This window comes from Ixodes scapularis, unplaced genomic scaffold (genome assembly GCF_016920785.2).
Source record: "Ixodes scapularis isolate PalLabHiFi unplaced genomic scaffold, ASM1692078v2 PGA_scaffold0__279_contigs__length_252992795, whole genome shotgun sequence".
NCBI lineage: Eukaryota > Metazoa > Arthropoda > Arachnida > Ixodida > Ixodidae > Ixodes > Ixodes scapularis.
In genome coordinates, this window is record NW_024609835.1 from 15,411,070 (window position 1) to 15,429,630 (window position 18,561).

The window sequence follows — 18,561 nt, forward strand, 5'->3', positions numbered from 1 at the left end:
TTTCTTTTTTTTTTTTTTTATCTTCATTGAGTCTATTGCAATTTAAAAGAGACAGCTTACCTGCCTGGCAATGGAAATTTAAAATAGCTTACCTGCCTGGTGATGGCAGTAGTCATCACCAGGCAGTTTATAACTGCTGCAAGTTACAAGATGGCAAAACTTTGAGTACCATTGATTTGAGAGTTTTTTGGTGACATTTGTTTTAAGAGGAGACAACTGCTTAATGCAGCAGAAGCTGTCTTCAATGGGGTGAAAACCTTTGCTCCGAAAGACTGCTAGATCAAGTTAAAGAGCCAGTAGAAATTAAGAAATAAAATACTCATTTGGTTGATGAAAGCTCTTTGACTCATCAGCTGAAGTACCTCAATCTACCAACATCGTCCACACGTTCTTGCAACAGATTGTTTAAAAAAAACGTAAGCTAATCTTCAGATATTTTGGCATATACAGTACAGCAACCCAACTACATCTATGGTAAATGACGGGATTAGAACGGCAGGGAGGAGTCTCATACTGTCTGTGAACATAGGTATGGCATAAATTACAACATGACACATCAAACAACAGATTCTTATCATTCATCCAAGGCCTGTGATTTCGGTTGAAACTAGGGTTGTGCGAATATTCGGAACTTTATAATATTGAAGCAATAATGCCATGTTCAATCCGAAAGTCTAATCGAATGGGGCTATTCGGCAACTTCGAATATTTTCCAAGGATTTCGAAATTTCAAATGCTCCAAAGCATAGCCTTAATTCAGACTAAAAATAAAATGAATGATTTACATTATGGACGATTTCTCCGGGAAACGGAAGCGTCCATAATAATGAGATGTGACTGTATTGATATAACAGTTACTGGTGAGGGTAAGCTGGTGATCGTGGTAGAGAACCCTCCAGACCCTGTCGTGTTTGTCCTTTTTTCTTTTTGTTCCCTAGTCTCCAAGGTTCTCTACCATGACTGTATTGACGGCCGCAAACCATTCGCTTCGCTTTGAAATTACTCGATTCGATTCGAGATTAATCGTACGAAAGAACTATTCGCTTTGAACTGAAAAGTCACTATTCGCACAACTCTCGTTGAAACAAACAAATACTATGTGAAGATAATGTAGCATGTGCGTGTGCTCTAACGCGTGTCTTGCGCGAAAATATCTTTGCGTAAAATAAGTGGCTTTTTAGCACACAACCCTGGATAGAGATCGCTTCCAACAAAACTAATCTGGGCACCGTTAATAATATTTTTTTTTTAAGGTACAGAAACATATGGATGGGGGATGTCTTCCAAAACAGATGGCAATATATTAACTAAGCTCTTATATGAGGTAAGTAGACACATTCAAAGTGTGCATCGCCGCAGGACGCAGCCATAAATATCACAGACTAGATTGGCTCTCGAGGACCCTGGCCGCTTGGCTGGCTCCATCAGAGGACGCACATTTTGTTTGTCGTCAAGACCTTGAGAGTTTTGTGGCTGACCGACCTGCAAAGTTTGAAGCAGGAAAAGGAAAATGGGATACGAAGATGAGTATTTTAATTAACAGACTCACAAAAATCAGTCTATTAGTGGAACAAATAAGATCCAATTAGTATGCAACAATTAAGATGTCACTGGAACCCCCTCAGTATGAGAAGGTTTGGTCTCTTTATTTCTATTATATTTCGAAAATAGTCTGGGAAATCTAATTAGACTATCGTAGCATAAGCATAAAGAAACGACGCAATAAACACCTTTTGAACATTTCATCCTCGACATGAAAAAATGGCAAATACTTTAAGGGGCACCCCCAAAATTAATTTTTTTATCTTTTGCCAGGTGATTTATTATGGTGTCAGAAGCCAGCACCAATCAATATTTTGCTACAGTGTCACATATCTTTTAATAAAGTAAAAAAACGAAACTGCACGGAACCGAAACTGGACTGGGGAGGAAGAAATATAGAGGAGGAGAGAGTTGGCAGAAGTCGCATGGCTGAGCAGCTTTATTTTTCTTCCAAACAACGTATTTGCAGCCTTTTAGAAGCCACAAAAAATGGGTACATTTCTATTTTTATTGTGTGTGTGCCTTCGATGACCCACAAGTTTAATTATACTATTTGGTAGTTGTGTCTAAACCATAGACAACGGCACGTGACTATAGGGAAGAGAGTGAGCGCGAATCAAACCGGCCAGTTCTCGATCGCCAGTTTTCGGGCGGAACGAAAATGAATTTCCGCCGCAAGCTGTTTTCTGGGTAGCTTGGTTTTCATGTCATATACGAATAAAAACCTTGGCAAGCATAAATACCCTTTCAGTGTCCCTTTAAAGGGCAACTCCATTCAATATTTTTTAATTTGGGATTATGACTGTTTTCAGCTAAAGCATGTCTCTTAATTATAAGGTATAATTTTTCTTTTTTTTTTTAAATCCTGTGTGTAGTTTTATAAATATTGCAGCTCAGAGTTTAGTTTTGGGTATCTACGGCAAAACCGAAACTATCCGCTGAAGGGATGGCAACACTGATCATCAGCCGTACGGCCGCAATGTGTTGTCGCAAGAGTGCCGCGGTATGCGGTACAACCAAACAGCTGCAGCTCCACCGTGACGTGGCATGACATCACGAGAGTGCTGCGCTCGTGTTCACTGATTAAGAGCTCACCCGCTTGCTGCCTCCTAAGAGCAGTCACATCTTTAAAATCGGTTTCAGTGGAGTATTCAGCTTTTACGTAATATTTCGGCTGTGATCATATTGTAAGCCACCAAAGCGATGCCAGTCATTTATTTTGGTTTCTTTTTCTACCGGAGTTGCCCTTCACTATCACGCACACAATGGGGTGTAAATATAACACGATTGATCAATATTAAAGTATGTGGAACAATTTAATACGGCAGTATTTTGGTGCGGAAATGTCAAGGCTCATTTCTCGGGGGAAGGTAAGAGAGAGCGTAAGATTTAAACGGGAAAACCTTCGTTCTCCCATTTAAGCTGGAACACTGAAGTGTTCGTGCTAGAGTAAAACATAGAAATGCGTCTTCGGCTGGTGTGTTTACCACCACTCCACCCCTCCCCACGTCAAAAGGGGTTCCGAAGCGCCAAAAAATTATGTGACGCCGTCGGATGTCACAGTCCTGGGAGCTGGACAAGGGCGAGCGGATGTCCGCTTTAGTTTCCGTCTACCATCTGGCTGCAGAACGAGCTGCTGCAGAACGGGCATTTGCCGCATCCTCCTTCATTGCCGTGCCATCGCTAGAATCGCAGTGGATGGCGGCAAGGCGCTTCTTTGACGTCGTCGGGTGGAAATCGAGGGACCACGTTTGAGGAGGCACTAAACGCACCAGTTTGAGACGCAATCTAGTCAGCGTAGCTCGAGAGTAAAACGTGAAAGCGTTGTTGGGCTGTGTTCGCGGGGACGGTGTTTGAAAGGGCCAGCTTGTAGGCCTACCTCATGGCAAATGTTGGTATGCTCGGCGAAAAGAGGAGGTAGAGTTGGTGGTCGGCTGTCCGGATGGCGTAGCTCTTGTGCGTTTCGGCACACGTGTAGACTTCCGTCGCAGAATGGTCCGCGCCACCTGCAAGCAAAACACCGCCGATTGTTGTTCGATTCTGCAGACTCGTAACGTGCGGTACTTGCGGCTTCCCCTTTCTCCATGCCAAGCTTTGCTCGAACACCGACGGACTTCTGACGAGTGTCGCAAATTTAACTGAGAAGCTTTTTCAAACTAGAATGTGTAGGGAGTGCAATGAGGCGAAAATGGGCTTAGTACTAGGGTCGATACAAAAGACATGTCACTCGAAGCACTTGCTGCAAACAAACAACCTAAATGTACCGAGTGTGATTTGCTCCAAAAAATTGTTCAAACGACCAGCCGACTTTTCTATCGCCACTATGAATGTTATTTACACTTTCCCGCATTCTTCACACACGCTTTATCTTTGAAGCTGCTCGCAATCTCTTTCCGAATCTGCATTCCAGTCGCATTGCAGTTTAATGTGAATACGAGATGGAGCAAAGAACAATATAAAAGTAATCGGAGAGCAGTTGGCCACAACATGCACAGACACTATGGTGTCGGCGCGAACATGCAACGACCAGCTTTTCCCCACTTTTTTCTCTCAACTAAAAAGCTGTCATTTAAACTACAACTGCAGTGGAATATGCTTCTGTCGGGCACTAGCATAGGTGGCACCATTTGGTGTTCAATATGAACCCACATAACTAGAATGCAAAACATCACAAAGTGTTCCTTTGTTCTACCACTCGAACGCTTCATACACAGAATGCATTACCGACACATGCGCTAATCTGAGCGGCATGTCGTAGCGGCTTTGAGTCATGATGCCATGCAAAGCCACTTCATGTGGCACTGTCTCGTGCGACCTTATGTCGCACGACGGGATCGCATGACGTGACGCCACGTTACATGACTTGATGCCCAGCATTACAAGATGGCTAGGGCGACTGCACCGCAACGCAAATCCTAATTTCGTTTTCATTAAAAAGCATTCTTCATTAGAAAGGTGTTCATGCTGACTGCAGCGTGCAGCGTACAACACTGTGCTCACCCGAAACGGCAGGCTGTTCCTGGTGCGGAGAGGCGGGAAAATGGCGTCCCACGACGCTCTTGTACAGCACCCTGAGCATCTCCTGACGCCTCCGGAGGCTGATGCACTTGCCCTCTTTTGTCCTCGCTATTTCGTCCTCCAGCGGGTGAACGCTCGTCAGGCTCTTGTGCCTCTTGGTGTTGATCAGCAAGAACCTGAAACAACAGCCGCAGACCACCGTTTGCACAACGAGAATTTTTCCTTGCTAGGGAAATTCTGTTTGAGAAAGTCCCTCTCTAGGGAAGATATTGCTGAAGAAAACCTCTTTGAATGAAAATCCTATTTAAGGAAAATTTCTTTCTAGGGAAGTTTTCTCTGGAGATAGTGCCCCTCTAGTGAGAATTTCGTCTGGGGAAATTCCCTCTGCATGAAAGTTCTTTCTGGGAAAACTCTCTCTCTAGGAAATGTAATCTCTACGAAATGTCCCTTGCTAGGAAAATTCTCTCTGGAAAAGTCGGTAGCTTCGTTTGATTTCCCTGCACCGGTGCAGAAAAAGGTAGGCATTGCACTTCCTGTATGTGTATCGAGATACGACCGGAAGTACACCGCCCTGCACTTCTCTGCACCGGTGTGGGTAAATCGAACGAAGCTACTCCTTGAGAGTTAATCACCACGGAAAGTCTATGTACGAAAGTCCCCCTAGGGGGAGTTCCTCTCTAGAGATGTTCTCTCTGGGGAAACTCCCTTTCTAGGAAACAGTCTCCAGGGAACATCCCATGATAGGAAAATAATTCCTAGGAAAGTCACTCTAGGGAAGTAATCTTTAGAGATAGTCTCTGTATGAAAGTCCTCTCTGGGGGAAGTTCCTCCCCAGAGAAGTTCTCTTTGGCAAAAGTGCCCCTCTAGGGAAGCTTATCTCTAAGGAAATTCCCTCTGTAAAAAAAAGTTTCCCCTCAAAGACTTTCCTCTCTAGGGATCTTTACGGAGAGTCCTCCTTACCCGAGGATGTTCTTGTCGAGGGGAGGAAAGGCCACCACTTTCTTGTCCGAAGACGAAGAGAGAGGAAAGTTGCGGGGGTGTAAGCTGGAGGCAGACTTGAGCAAGTCAAAGGCATCGTTCCAAAACCGGCACACCTGATCGAAAACGAGAGAAAAATGCAATGTCAGCAACCACGCAAAATGGTCAAAATTTTTATTATTTTATTTACTTATGTACTCTAAAGGACCTCTCAAGCAATGCATAGGGAGGGCATAATATGATCAGTCATTCAACAGAACCTAGAAACACATGAAAAGAGAAAATAAACTGAGAAAAATGGTAGTTCTCGCTTTGAAAAACTTGCTTAGGAAAGACCTCACTAAAGCAACACTGGTGCAAAAAACAACTTGAATCACACAGTAATTGGACGAAAGAGCAATTTTGTTTTATTTCTAAGAGCACAATTGCATGGGACCTATCATATTTAATTGAATCTAATAATTTTTCTGTGAAGAAAACAAGTATGCTTACTTTCCCTCGCAGCATACGGAGAGCCAAATGATGAAATTTACAATAAGAAGTCAGATAATTAAAATTTGGAATAACATCTGGACTCTAAGCACTGGCCTGCGTCGGGCAAATGGAGTGTAACGGGGTGCTCAAAATCCCCAGTGCAATTGTGAGGCAACCGATGCACCATCATTTTTCTCGTCTCCTCACATCAACTGTAGAAAGGACTCTCCACCTCACATTCAAACACTGCATAACCCTAAAGATTTTTCCCTCAAATGAATCGTAGTCGGCCTTTAAGTTGGCACGTGGCCCGACTTACTTCCTCTTCGAGTACCGCTAAGGACGGTGCTGGACCGCAGAGGAGGCAGAGTTCTACGCCTTGTGTGAGCTGCAGAGTGACCAGCCTGTTGCAAACCTGTGGAAAAAAGAAAACACGGAACACAGTCTATGTACTCTCGGTGTCGGCAGTTGGGAAATAAAAAAAGAGCTAAGCATGCGGATATAGTATTCTCCTCTCGATCGTTACTTTTTATATGTGAAAGCACACATAAGTCTTTGGTGCAAGCTAGAAATGAAGTGCCGGTATGACTCAGTCGATCTATAGACCCTTTTATTGTTTACAAGCATATACAGCTGCTTGCATGCCACGCGACTTCCAGTCACTTCGTCTTTGCGAGTCTGTTGAGCTTGCTTATGTCACCAGTGCTAGAAAGCATAAATGCCCTCAAAGACTGGAGCACCGCCTGGTGGCAATTGTAAAGAAAGGAGTCAATAGAAGATCTTTCTTGCTGAGCAGTCTTGTAAAGACTCGTTGCTAGCGACTGATTACTTCGATTGAGGTCAGAGTTCTTCCCTCGGAAGACACTGAATAGAATGGTTTATTGCTTTTCCCTTGGAAGACGCTGCACAGAACGGGAGTAACAGCCTCTTCTCAAGATCATCCTTCATGGACAGTCATACCCAGATCAGTCCGACAGGTCACTATGCTCAGCGTCCACTATTTTGTGCCATGTTGTCGAGGCTAGCCTAGCTTCCCAGTGCCGCTGCGCCTCACTGCTGCAAGGGCATGTAGCTTCCTTTTGCACTTTGTTCACACACACTCGTGCAAGTGGTTTTGACTAGAGTCACTGGTTATTACCAGAGCATCGCATTCGATAGCGTGAGCTATGACTGTTCTATTTTAGCTTTGATCGGCCATTTTGGCGCCGAAACGTATACGGTGAAAGGGGTTTCCAGTTGTGCCAACCCCCATCTCCCAAGCAGAAAAGCCGCGAATTATCACCGAAGTTAGGACGCGCCCCAGGTAGGGACGTGCTACCAGAAATTACCGGTGAGACAAGGTTGTATACAAACAATATTGTGCCGAAAAACCTTCTGAACTAAACATTTATGATAACATCATGCTCTTGTCATTCTGCACTAATCTCCAATAAAAGTACTTACAAAAAGAGGTTCTTCCATTTGTTTTTACGCGAAAACATGCTTTCTAATTGCTGATATTGACGAGAAACGCTTCCAGAACTTTTGCCCGTGAAAAGTCGGTCACCGTCGCTCACAAAGGCTGTCACAATGACCACTGTAAAAAAAAAAAGAAGAAAATATTAAATTGTTATTGTGTTTGGGACTTTTGGTACTCGGAAACATCCAGTGACTCTAGTTTTGTCGGCAATGGAGCACTGTGGAAGCTACGCTAGCCTCGACAAAGTAGCGCAAAATAGTTGATGTCGAGTATATCGATGAGTTCAGAGAAAATGTGGTTTTATTATTGTTTCACTGCTGTTTCCTCGGAGCACGAGTTCTCAAACTGGTTCCCCAGAAATCCACTGTGGGTTCACCGAGCCCCCAAATTTTCTGAACTGCTCTTGCCCCTAAGTAAAGTGTTTCTCCAGTTTAAGCACTATTTTTGCAGATCTGAGCCATCCATTGATGCTTAAAAATACACTAAAAAGAAGAAAAAAAAATGTTTTTAAACAGCCTGGAAAGATTACTAACACTACGAAATATATTTTCCACAAAATAGATTTTTTTTGTAAAATTATTTACAGCGCTAGACTTGTTTTAGCGTACAGCTTTCAAACACGCACCCAAAATGGCTATATAACGTCACCACCACTTCACCACATGTGCATGCCAAGCGCAGTGTCCTCATCCTCTCCTTACCCTTCCTCCGCATAGCAAAATCATGTGCGGGAAAGGAACATAGAAATGAGGAGCACTGAGGCACGCTAAAGAGAGGTAAGGAGAGGAGAGGAGACGCGGCCAGTGAGAACGCTGTCCTTGGCATGTACATGTGGTGACGTTATGTCCCTATTGTTGGTGCGCGCTTTTGGAAGCTGTAAACTAAAACAAATCTAGCACTGTAAATATATTAATGCAAAAGCATTAACTGTCTCATGGAGTGTAAGCCAGCATTGTCTGTAACGACGAAAAACGGCACCTAAATTCCGGCTGAGCGAAATGAGCAATAAATTCCCATTGGCTGCGACACGTCATAGTTCCAAGGAACGCCACCCCACAGAAAAGCCCCCTTCCTGGCACTGCGGCCCGCACGCCAGTAAAAGGGAAAGGGTGGCACACTTGCGGTCACCGCAGAGGCTGGTACGGCAGCTGGCCTCTGCAAAGGACAGCGTGTAGGAATGTGACAGCGTGTAGGAATGCTTACGTGTAGGAATGCTATCGCATTCCTACACGTAAGCAGTTTTAAATGTCCTGTAATATTTTTACAAAAAAAAAAAAATCCTATTTTGCTTAAAATTTATTTTGTAATACCATAATTGTCATTTTTTCAAATTGCTAAAAACTTTTTTTCTTTTTGGTGTTTTTTTAATTGAATTACAAACATGTGCCCTATTGTTTACAAAGTCTCTAGGCCTCTGCACTGCTCTATTATATAAATGCAAAGACCAGCTCCTCAAAGGATACTGAATGGAACAGGAAGGACTCACCGACGGGCAGCTGTTGGGCAGGTAGACCGGCAGGTCTCTGGAAATGCACTTGGTTCCTGCGTGGGCGGCCATTGCCAGCAGGACGGTCTCCTGGGGGCTGAGCCTGAGCCAGTGCTTGGTGGCCACGGCCACCTTGCCCCTCACCAGCAGGCAGCCGTACAGGCTGTCCACTTCCTCCACAAACGACTCCAGGTACGGCTGCAAGGACGCGCGCAAGGGGGTGGCAACGGGCTCTCATAAGCGCTTCCCTTAAAACATAAATAAGTTAGGGTCGCATAATCCGTAACTAATTACAGCCGAGATACCACAGAGGATTACTACAGTTATTTCACCTGTAGCTGTAAATATGGCTCAAATAACAGTAACCATTTACGGTTACTTGAGCCGCAATTAGTTATGGCTGATGAGACTAACTAATTACAGTTACTTGAACTGTAATTGCAGTTACAACGACAAAACTGTAACTAATTATGGTCGCTCTTCTCTCGCGAGTTTCAATGAGGGAGGTGACCGAGGGAGCCATTCGAGAAGAAGAAAAGAAATCTGGCTCTCTGGAATACATTTTTTGCCAAAGCAAAACGAGCATGAAAACAAAACCTGATGCTTTTTTTCTGCTCGATGAATACAAAGTGTTTGTGCCAGGCACCATTTCTCGGGGACAACTTCCTACAGCATTTGGAGACGGCAAATAATGCGCATGCTTAGCTCCGACCGCACTGCCCGAGAAACGTGCGTCTCGGCACAGTTAGCTGAACCGATAAGTTCATTCCACGATTCCCTCGATAATTAGCTTTGTAGATATATTGTGGTCATTTCTTCCAGGAGACTGCTCAGTCTCGACCTCACTTAACGGTGGTGCCTTCGCACCAGAATCCTGTGTGCAACGTGCAACGCTCGCATAAAATGAAGAAAACGAGCCTGCCCGCAAAACAAGAAACAAAGGAGGAGTGTGTTCCGACTACGACACCTAGAACGCGTCTCCAACCGGTGCATTTGGCGTCCCATTCCGCCCACACATTGAGCGTCGTCCCGAAGCGGCAACAAACGACGCCACGGAAGCCACACCATCACGCTGTCGAACTAAGTGATCCCAGCGGTTGGTCTTACGGCCCGTTCACACTCTTGCAACCGAGTACGACCGAGAGAGACGAGACTGGTTTTTAAGCCTTTTGCGACTTCTTAGGACCAGATGCAATGCAGCGGAGCTGGTCCTAAGAGATCGCAAGAGGCTTAAAAACCGGTCTGGTCTCTCTCGGTCTTACTCAGTCGAAAGAGTGTGAACGGGCCTTTAACTTTCGGCAAAAACCACGAGAGAATGCGAACGTCGCCGTCTTTGCAGCATCCTGACTCCGCGATGCCGAAGCTTCCAAGGGCCATCGTGCCGGAGAGCAACCTGCTTCAGAACCTCTGCTGCCGTGGTAAGCAACGTGGCAGGCAATGGCGTGACGCTTCTACGACGACGTCACGTGTTCGGGCTCCATAGTTGGGACACGTACCTGGAGTGCCTGGCTTTCCGGACAGAGCAGGAAGTCGGCGACCCCGGTCAGGTCCCCGAGCGTGCAGGAGTCCTGGTCCAGCTGGCTCAGCAAGTGGTCCACCAAGGGGTAGCAGCCCTGCGAGGTCGCGGGCAGAAAACTCCAGGTGTCAGTACCCGCCACTTCGGATTCCACGGTTTGCATGTCGCTACTAGTTGCGCATTAACGACGTAAAGGGCGGCGGTAACCGAACCGAATCTTCCCGCAATAACCCCGCGTCGCATTTTTTTAGTCATTCGTAAAACAATCGAGCCCGACAAACCTCTTATATTGTTTTCAAACAAAGATTCTTCGAAGGACTTAGATCGTCTGTTCTTGGTGATAACTTATCTTACGGGCTTCAAGCATCCTAGAAATCCAAGAGTTATAATCGTGCGTCATCTATTTCTCTACTAAAAATGTGATAGAAGTTTGTGCCACGTCCCTTGGCATCTTAGTATCCCAGATATCAAAAAATTATGCTCGTGCGATGTCTATTTCTCTAGTAAAAAGGTGATGGAAGTTTCTGCCACGCCCCTTTCTGAGTGGAAAAATCTGAAACACAGAATCCAGCGGAGGTGCCTCTGCTTGTGACTGGCTGACGCGCACCCGTCGTCACGCCGCCAGCGCTTCCGCTGAATTCTGTGCTCCAGATTTTTTCACTCAGAAAGGAGCGTGGCAGAAACTTCCATCACATTTTTAATAGGGAAATAAACGCTGCACGATCATAATTTTTCGATTTCTGGGATGCTAAGATCTTGTACAATGAGTTAACACCAAGAGCATAAGATCTCCGAAACGTCTTTGGCGCATCTTTAACGCCACCACCAAACGCAGATGGTGACGCGACCGGGCACTCATCAACAACGTTTTCACACTGCCAGTGTCAAGCCCCCATTGCAAGAGCGGTAACTTTAGTGCGCCGCCGCACTTCCCACGCGCTCAGTTTTTCTAGAATTTACTGCTTCGGTGGTTTTCAAAGATGTTCGGCGAGTCTCCAACTGGAACCGTACGTTTATTTTTACAAACTAAAAAGTTAATGAACAAATTTTAGTTAATTAGCCTACTTATCATGACAATTAGCCCCCTATGTTATGTTCCCCTGGCTGTATAATTCGCGTGCACAAACCGCACTACCGTAATATCCCGAAAGATAGCCCACCCATTTGTTATATGATTTGCCATTTTTCAAAAACATTGAAAGATGGCCTACTTTTAGTAATTGGCCATGGTGCACCCTCGGCCAAAATGGTGTTAGACAGCTATGGTGAGAGATAAGCAAATATTGCTTATCTCTCGCTTCTCAATGTGAAATACCGTATTTACTCGCAGAATGAACGCACTTTTTTTTCCGAAAAATCGATGCAAAGTTAGGGGGGGGGCGTTCATTACGCGAAGTAAAATTTTTGCGTGCGTTATTTATTCGCATAATGAACGGACCTTTTATCCTGAAAAATCGAAGTAACTTCTGGGTGATTCCACGTCAATTCATGCAACGATGGTCCGGGTCATATTTTAGATATTTTTGTTAAAAATATATGTGAAAGCCATGTTTTTGGGAGGAACATTCAGCTAGATATGAACGCCGTAACAATTTTTTTCGCTGAGATATAAAATAGAGAAGCTTAAGGCGTGGAAATTGAGAAGATTTCACAATGCTACTTTGCACAGTCGTCATTTCCTTATCGAACCTTTCACGGCACCATAACTTTTTTAATAGGTTTTACAAAGGTTATACAACACATACATAAAAAATTAAAAATATCCATAAAATATTTCAATGCAAACAAAAATATCAAACATGGCACAAAAACGCGTTTTAGAGACATATTCACAATTTTTTTGCAAAAAAACCATCTTTCATAATACTTCACAAAACATATCAAAATGCGCGTATTTAAATATTCTTTACGAATATATAAATATAATATGCCCATCCTTAAACATATTTTTGTTATCAACGCAGAAATTCGGCTGATTTCTCAAAATGTGGCAAGATTGGGCGTTGATATTTAAAAAACTCCATCTTTTATTTTCTTTAAACTCCCCTTGGCACTTTGCAGTGACTTGAACTAACCTGTGATGGCAAAAGATTGAGTAACATATGACCTCCAAGCGGGAGAAGCTACGACAAACCTTCACTCGGAGCGAGCCGACGTCTTCGTCATAGCGGCTTTGCCGCACAGCACCAAACGTTTTGAGCGTTAGTTATGGCATGTATTTTATATTATTAAAATTTTTTTTTCATAAGGGCTGAGTATTAGTAACGCGAAAATGGACTTTGAGCTGGAATACCATTAATTAGCTTACAATTCACAGGAACAAAACGGCCCCACTGTGCGAATTCGCTAACTATGCATAGATAAGCTTAAAACTCTCAGTTATGCGAGTAGCCATGTATACATCCGGCCTCTCGGCATATGATGACTTCCACAGATGAGAAGCCTGGATTCCTCTCACAGGTTTTATGGTGGTCCACTCTGCTTGCTTTACCGCACGAAACTCTCGAACCCGTTCCACAGACAGGTGGAACATGCAGACATTTGCTACTTTTTTACGTAGCACTTCCACAAAGTCTTTAGCGGTGGCAATCGTTGAGTTGAGCGAAGATCTCGCTCAACTCAACGCAAGCGAGGAACTTGGTGAGCGTTGGTTCTTCCACCTACTTCATCACAAGCGCTTTCTCCGTGTCCAGTGGCTGAAAAGATCCATCTTGCCGAAGAGTGCGGCTTCCGAGACAATTCGTGGAATTGGAAGCGATTCTTGAAATGCGCCGCCGCTCCGTCTGATACAAAAATTATTTCAAAAAAGACTGGGAAATGAACATTAACATACTCTTTTATGGCCTATGTGGCTAGAAGAGCGTGAGCTGTGTCATGTTTCGTGTACCATTGGTGACAACGGCAAAGCTTTGCGTGCCTTGCGTGGACGTAACCACACTTGTGGAGAGAGACACGAGTTTTTTTTCAATGAAAACTCTGCAATTCCGTTGGAAAGAGTACTGTCCATTTTTCCGCAAAATCGAAGTGGAACATCACTGCCTTGGGTGGTAAGGCGGTTCTTGCGTCATGTATCAGGCTTCGTTCAAGGTCAAGGATGTAAGAATGCCTCATATACTTTTCGCTCTCCTATTGCCGCAGGAAGGCAGAAGTGTCCATAACCTTTTTGACGAGTTCGCCAGCGTCCCATAACGCGAAACAGATCTCTTGGTCTTCGTCGAGATGAAGCGACTGCAGCGGGATGCTCTGCGTTTTTGGGCACTTTTCGCAACGGCACAGAAAGCAATCGTTCTGTGGAGCGCAGAAGAGGTAGATGCGCTTGAGGTCGTCTTCAGTAAATGTCTTCTTTGGGGCATTTGTTATTGCCGTTAAAAGCAACTGAAAATTGACGCAATATATGCATGCGCACACCTCGTGCTCGGGACTTTTTTTTTTTGACCTATTTTGGTCGTAGGGAATAAAATTTGGAGATGCCTAGTTCGGGTTGGGGATGGTCCTTCCTAAACAGCTGGTAAGCTTCCTTAATAGAGCGGGTCATAAACCTTTTTACGACTTTGAACATGTCGTTGATCATGACTTTGACGACGTCCTTTTTGTCGGGGCTTTGAACAGAGCATGCGAGGTCGTCGCGTGTGTAGTACTCAATTGCAACCCCCCCGTCTTCGGCATTCGCCTTTTTCCCCATGTAGGGATCAGGGGTTGCCCAAACACCACCTTTGCGCTTCAGTTTTCATGTTTGATCAATCATGTAGGCAGTCGCACCCGACACCAGACGCAATATTGTTTTCTTCAGGATGATTGATGGCAGAAGCACGTACAATCGCTTGCGTTCCTGGTGAGAACTACATGCCTTCAGCACTTCGCAAAACGCGTCAAACCACTCTGCGCAGTGCTCACAACTGTCTTCGAGTTCGAGAGTTTCGTGCGGTGAAGCAAGCAAAGTGGACCACCGTAAAACCTGTCAAAGGAATCCAGGAAACTCTCCAGGAAACTCATCTGTGAAAGTCAGCATATGCCGAGAGGCAAGATGTATACATGGCCATTCGCGCAACTGAGAGTTTTAAGCTTATGTATGATGCATAGGTAGCGAATTTGCAGAGTGGGGCCGTTTTATTCCTGTGAATTGTAAGCTAATTAATGGCATTCCAGCTCAAAGCTCCTTTTCACGTCACTAATACTCACCGCGTATAAAAAAAGAATTTTAATAATATAAAATACATGCCATAACTAACGCCCAAACGTTTGGTGCTGTGCGGCAAAGCCGCTATGACGATGACGTCGGCTCGCTCCGATAAAGGTTTGTCGTAGCTTTTCCCGCTTGGAGGTCATATGTTACTCAATCTTTTGCCATCACAGGTTAGTTCAAGTCACTGCAAAGTGCCAAGGGGAGTTTAAAGAAAATAAAAGATGGAGTTTTTTTAAATATCGACGCCCAATCTTGCCACATTTCGAGAAATCAGCCGAATTTCCGCGTTGATAACAAAAATATGTTTAAGGGTGGGCATATTATCTTTATATATTCGTAAAGAATATTTAAATACGCGCATTTTGATATGTTTTGTGAAGTATTATGAAAGATGGTTTATTTGCAAAAAAATTGTGAATATGTCTCTAAAACGCGTTTTTGTGCCATGTTTGATATTTTTGTTTGCATTGAAATATTTTATGGATATTTTTAATTTTTTATGTATCTGTTGTATAACCTTTGTAAAACCTATTAAAAAAGTTATGGTGCCGTGAAAGGTTCGATAAGGAAATGACGACTGTGCAAAGTAGCATTGTGAAATCTTCTCAATTTCCACGCCTCAAGCTTCTCCATTTTATTTCTCAGCGAAAAAAATTGTTACGGCGTTCATATCTAGCTGAATGTTCCTCCCAAGAACATGGCTTTCATATATATTTTTAACAAAAATATCTAAATTATGACCCGGACCATCATTGCATGAACTGACGTGGAATCACCCTTCTATCTCTTTGCGCGCGGCGCCCGACCCCGTAACCAAACTAAGCTGTGCAAAAAAAAAATCCTTTGTTTTTTTTCTTAGTTCCTTGGGTTTTTTTTTTTTTTTTTGCCGGCTTTCGCAAGCTGTTTTGTTTGCTTAGACGTTGCTTAGGCGAGGGCTCTCCGCTTATCTTTCTTATCTCGTCGCGCGCGACGCACGACCCCCCTAACCAAACCAACCAAACTGCGCTGTGCAAAGAAAAAAAGCTCCTCTTTTCCTTGTTTTTTTTTCTCAGTTCCGTGGGTTTTTATTTTTTTTGCCGCCTTTCGCAAGCTGTTTCGTTTGCTTAGCGGGCTTCTCCGCTTCTCTTTCTTACCTCCTTGCGCGCGGCGGCGCGCGAACCCAAAATCCAGACTGCGCTGTGCAAAAAAAAGAAAAAAAGCTCCTCTCGCATGTTTTTTTTTCTTGCTTCCATTGGATCTTTGCGAATTTTTTTAACGCCTTTTGCAAGGCGTTTTGTTCGACCACGCTGCCCATGCATTCGCGACCTCGCTGCACCAGGATAGAAAAGTGCGTTCATTTCGCGCGCGTGGGAGGAGGGGGTCGAAATTTTGACGTCCGAGTTGGGGGTGCGTTTATTACGCGAGGGAAAAAATAGTCGAAATTTTGAGAGCCGACTTGGGGGGTGCGTTCATTACGCGAGTGCGTTCATTGTGCGAGTAAATACGGTATTGCTTCTCAATGTGAGAACAAGTTTGGCAAATCATAAAATACAAAAATAGCATTTTTAAAATTTTTCTTGATTGCACATTAAAAGTTAATCTACTAGTTAGTTTCATTCTATTTGCTCTCGCTTTTATGTGGGCTATCTCTCAGGATATTACAGTAGTTTAGCTTTCGTGGCTTTTTGTTCAACTTTTTTCTTCGACTTTTTGTTAGACTTTTCTGCTTGCATGATCTGAATCTTGACGACAGCAGATGGTGTTGTACGTCACGCTCACCCTGAGGTCCCGCTTGAGCCTGTCGACGTTGCGTATCGCCTGCACTGCGTCCAACCCCACGGACATCACCATGGCGCCAAACACGTTGTCCAAGAGGAAGCCGAGGTGGTCGTCGCTCGCGCCGTCGTCGCACGTTACCACCAGTAACACCACACTGTGAGAGGTAATGCGAGCTCGGCTGTTTCCTTTTTGTCACAATAAAAAAATGATTAAAAAAGCTTCCGTATATAGGTTGTTTTTCTTGTTTTTGTTTTTGCTAAGCAATTCAGTGATTGAGGAACGAGAAGGTAAATAGCGTTCCCAATGTTTCAGGGTTTTGTCAAAGTAAAGGTTGCCCACGGATTAGTGTGACCAGACGTGCCGTTTTGGTAGGGACAGCCCCGTTGAAGAGGTGCATTTCTGCCGTCCTGTCATTTTGTCATACAACGAAGCCTTGCGTCCCGTTTCAGCGGGAACGTGCATGCATAGTTGCAAAGTGAGTGCTAAGCAGATAGAAGAAATCGAAAAGAAGACATAATACATTTTATTTAAAAAAATACTATAAAACTGTTACCTCCCATAGAGTAAATTTAGACCTCTTTCTGTGGTTCTATCTGTCAATACATTATGTTGACACAGACATTTTTTCGGCTCACTTTTCCATATTACTATATTTGGCATGCTTCGATTTTGTGTAATAATGAAGAAGAAAGGTGCATGTGTACTAAACTAATTGAAGAACTTCGAAAAATGTGCATTTGTACAGCGAACTGAATAGCAGCAGAGCTTGCTCTTTCTTATGTCTCAGCTCCCAGCTTTGCTCCCCCACCCTAAAGTCCCATTTCTTATGCTGTCGATTATGGACACCCTATAAAGGATGCATGTTTTTACTTTTGCGAAAAATAGGCTTAGCAGGCAACAGGCTACGGGGCTAAATTACTACACACACATCCTCAACTGCATCACTGTAGAATATTTCTACTTGTGGAGTAAAACCGATTTGCATGCAATTCATAAATTCACGTTCCCTCTATTTGAACCCCTCCACTCCCCTCCCTCCCTACCTCCCCCCTCCTTCCGATCAGCGTCGAACTGGGGTAAGAAGGAGTAAATGTCAACACGATAAAGTGAAGCCCTCTGCATATCGATGGCTCCTTCTCTTAGAAACACTATCCCACAATCAACAGTAGTGAAAAGAAAGTAAGCCGTGGCAGGTTAAAAAAACTACAAGAAGATCCCTTGGTGGATTCTTAGGGAATGCTTTAGAATGTGGGAAACAGCACACACGTCCCTCTTTGGGAAACGCCACTGCTGACCCCTTCACTTTTCTCTTTTGGCTTTCTCTTTTTACTTTCTCTTTTGCTTGCTCTATTTATTTAATTTTGCCTCTTTTTGGCCTTGTTATGGGGACAGCATTAGCACTTTCCATAATGTTAGCATTTCCCATGTGGTGTTTCCTAAGGGTTATGCTAAGGCATTCCCTAAGAATCCACCAATGAATCTTCCGGTAATTTTTTTCACCCCTTTTCTTTACTCTGCCTGTCAGAGTATGTCGACGCATACTCTGACAGGCAGACAGGACTCTGACAGGTATGTCGACGTATGGCGTCAACATACTCTCGACGCCATATGACTCGTGGAGGGAACCGCATCCATCGTTTTAAAAACACACACACGCATCACAGCCCAAGCACCGCTACTACGGAAACCCAGAGCGGAGAACAATTGGTGACAGCAGAGCGGCAACTGAGTACGCACATATTTTGCCTTGCCGCGGTGTCTCCTCGTATTTGGCAACGCATCAGCTGTGCATGCCCCTTTGAAGAAAACAAAACCGCTCGTTTTTGACGAAAACCCGGAGGTGTCTGTCAGTTTGTCAGTGCCGGGGAGAAAGGGAGAGGGTGACGTGTGCTGACGTCAGCGCTTAGGACCAATGGGAGCGCCGCATGTGTCACTCTCACCCTCTCCCCCTCTCCCCAACAATGACAAACGAAAGACACCATTGGGTTTTTGTCAAAACAAGCGTTCTAATGCCGATACATTAAAAAAACATCCTACACGCAACCCTGCATACAACAGGAGTAAAAAGCGAGTAAATGGTGCAATAAAGTGAACAACTTTGTATGAGGTGTGATCAAAAAGTCCCGAGACTGATTTTGTAGCGTAAA

The 18,561-nt window shown here is 44.2% G+C and overlaps 1 protein-coding gene across 1 annotated transcript in view; it reads right to left on the reverse strand.

Annotated features, from left to right (window-relative positions):
- Positions 1–151: 151 nt before the first annotated feature.
- The window catches only part of LOC120848992 (protein fuzzy homolog), a 30,067-nt gene continuing 11,657 nt past the window's right edge, over positions 152–18,561 (reverse strand). Inside the window, exons 3-10 of the mRNA XM_042291338.1 lie at positions 16,415–16,568; positions 10,454–10,570; positions 8,958–9,155; positions 6,332–6,427; positions 5,521–5,654; positions 4,543–4,736; positions 3,422–3,548; positions 152–1,482 (exon numbers count right to left, since the gene is read on the reverse strand). Coding sequence (XP_042147272.1) covers positions 1,425–1,482; positions 3,422–3,548; positions 4,543–4,736; positions 5,521–5,654; positions 6,332–6,427; positions 8,958–9,155; positions 10,454–10,570; positions 16,415–16,568 — 1,078 coding nt within the window. The 3' untranslated portion in view covers positions 152–1,424. The remainder of the gene's footprint in view (positions 1,483–3,421; positions 3,549–4,542; positions 4,737–5,520; positions 5,655–6,331; positions 6,428–8,957; positions 9,156–10,453; positions 10,571–16,414; positions 16,569–18,561) is intronic.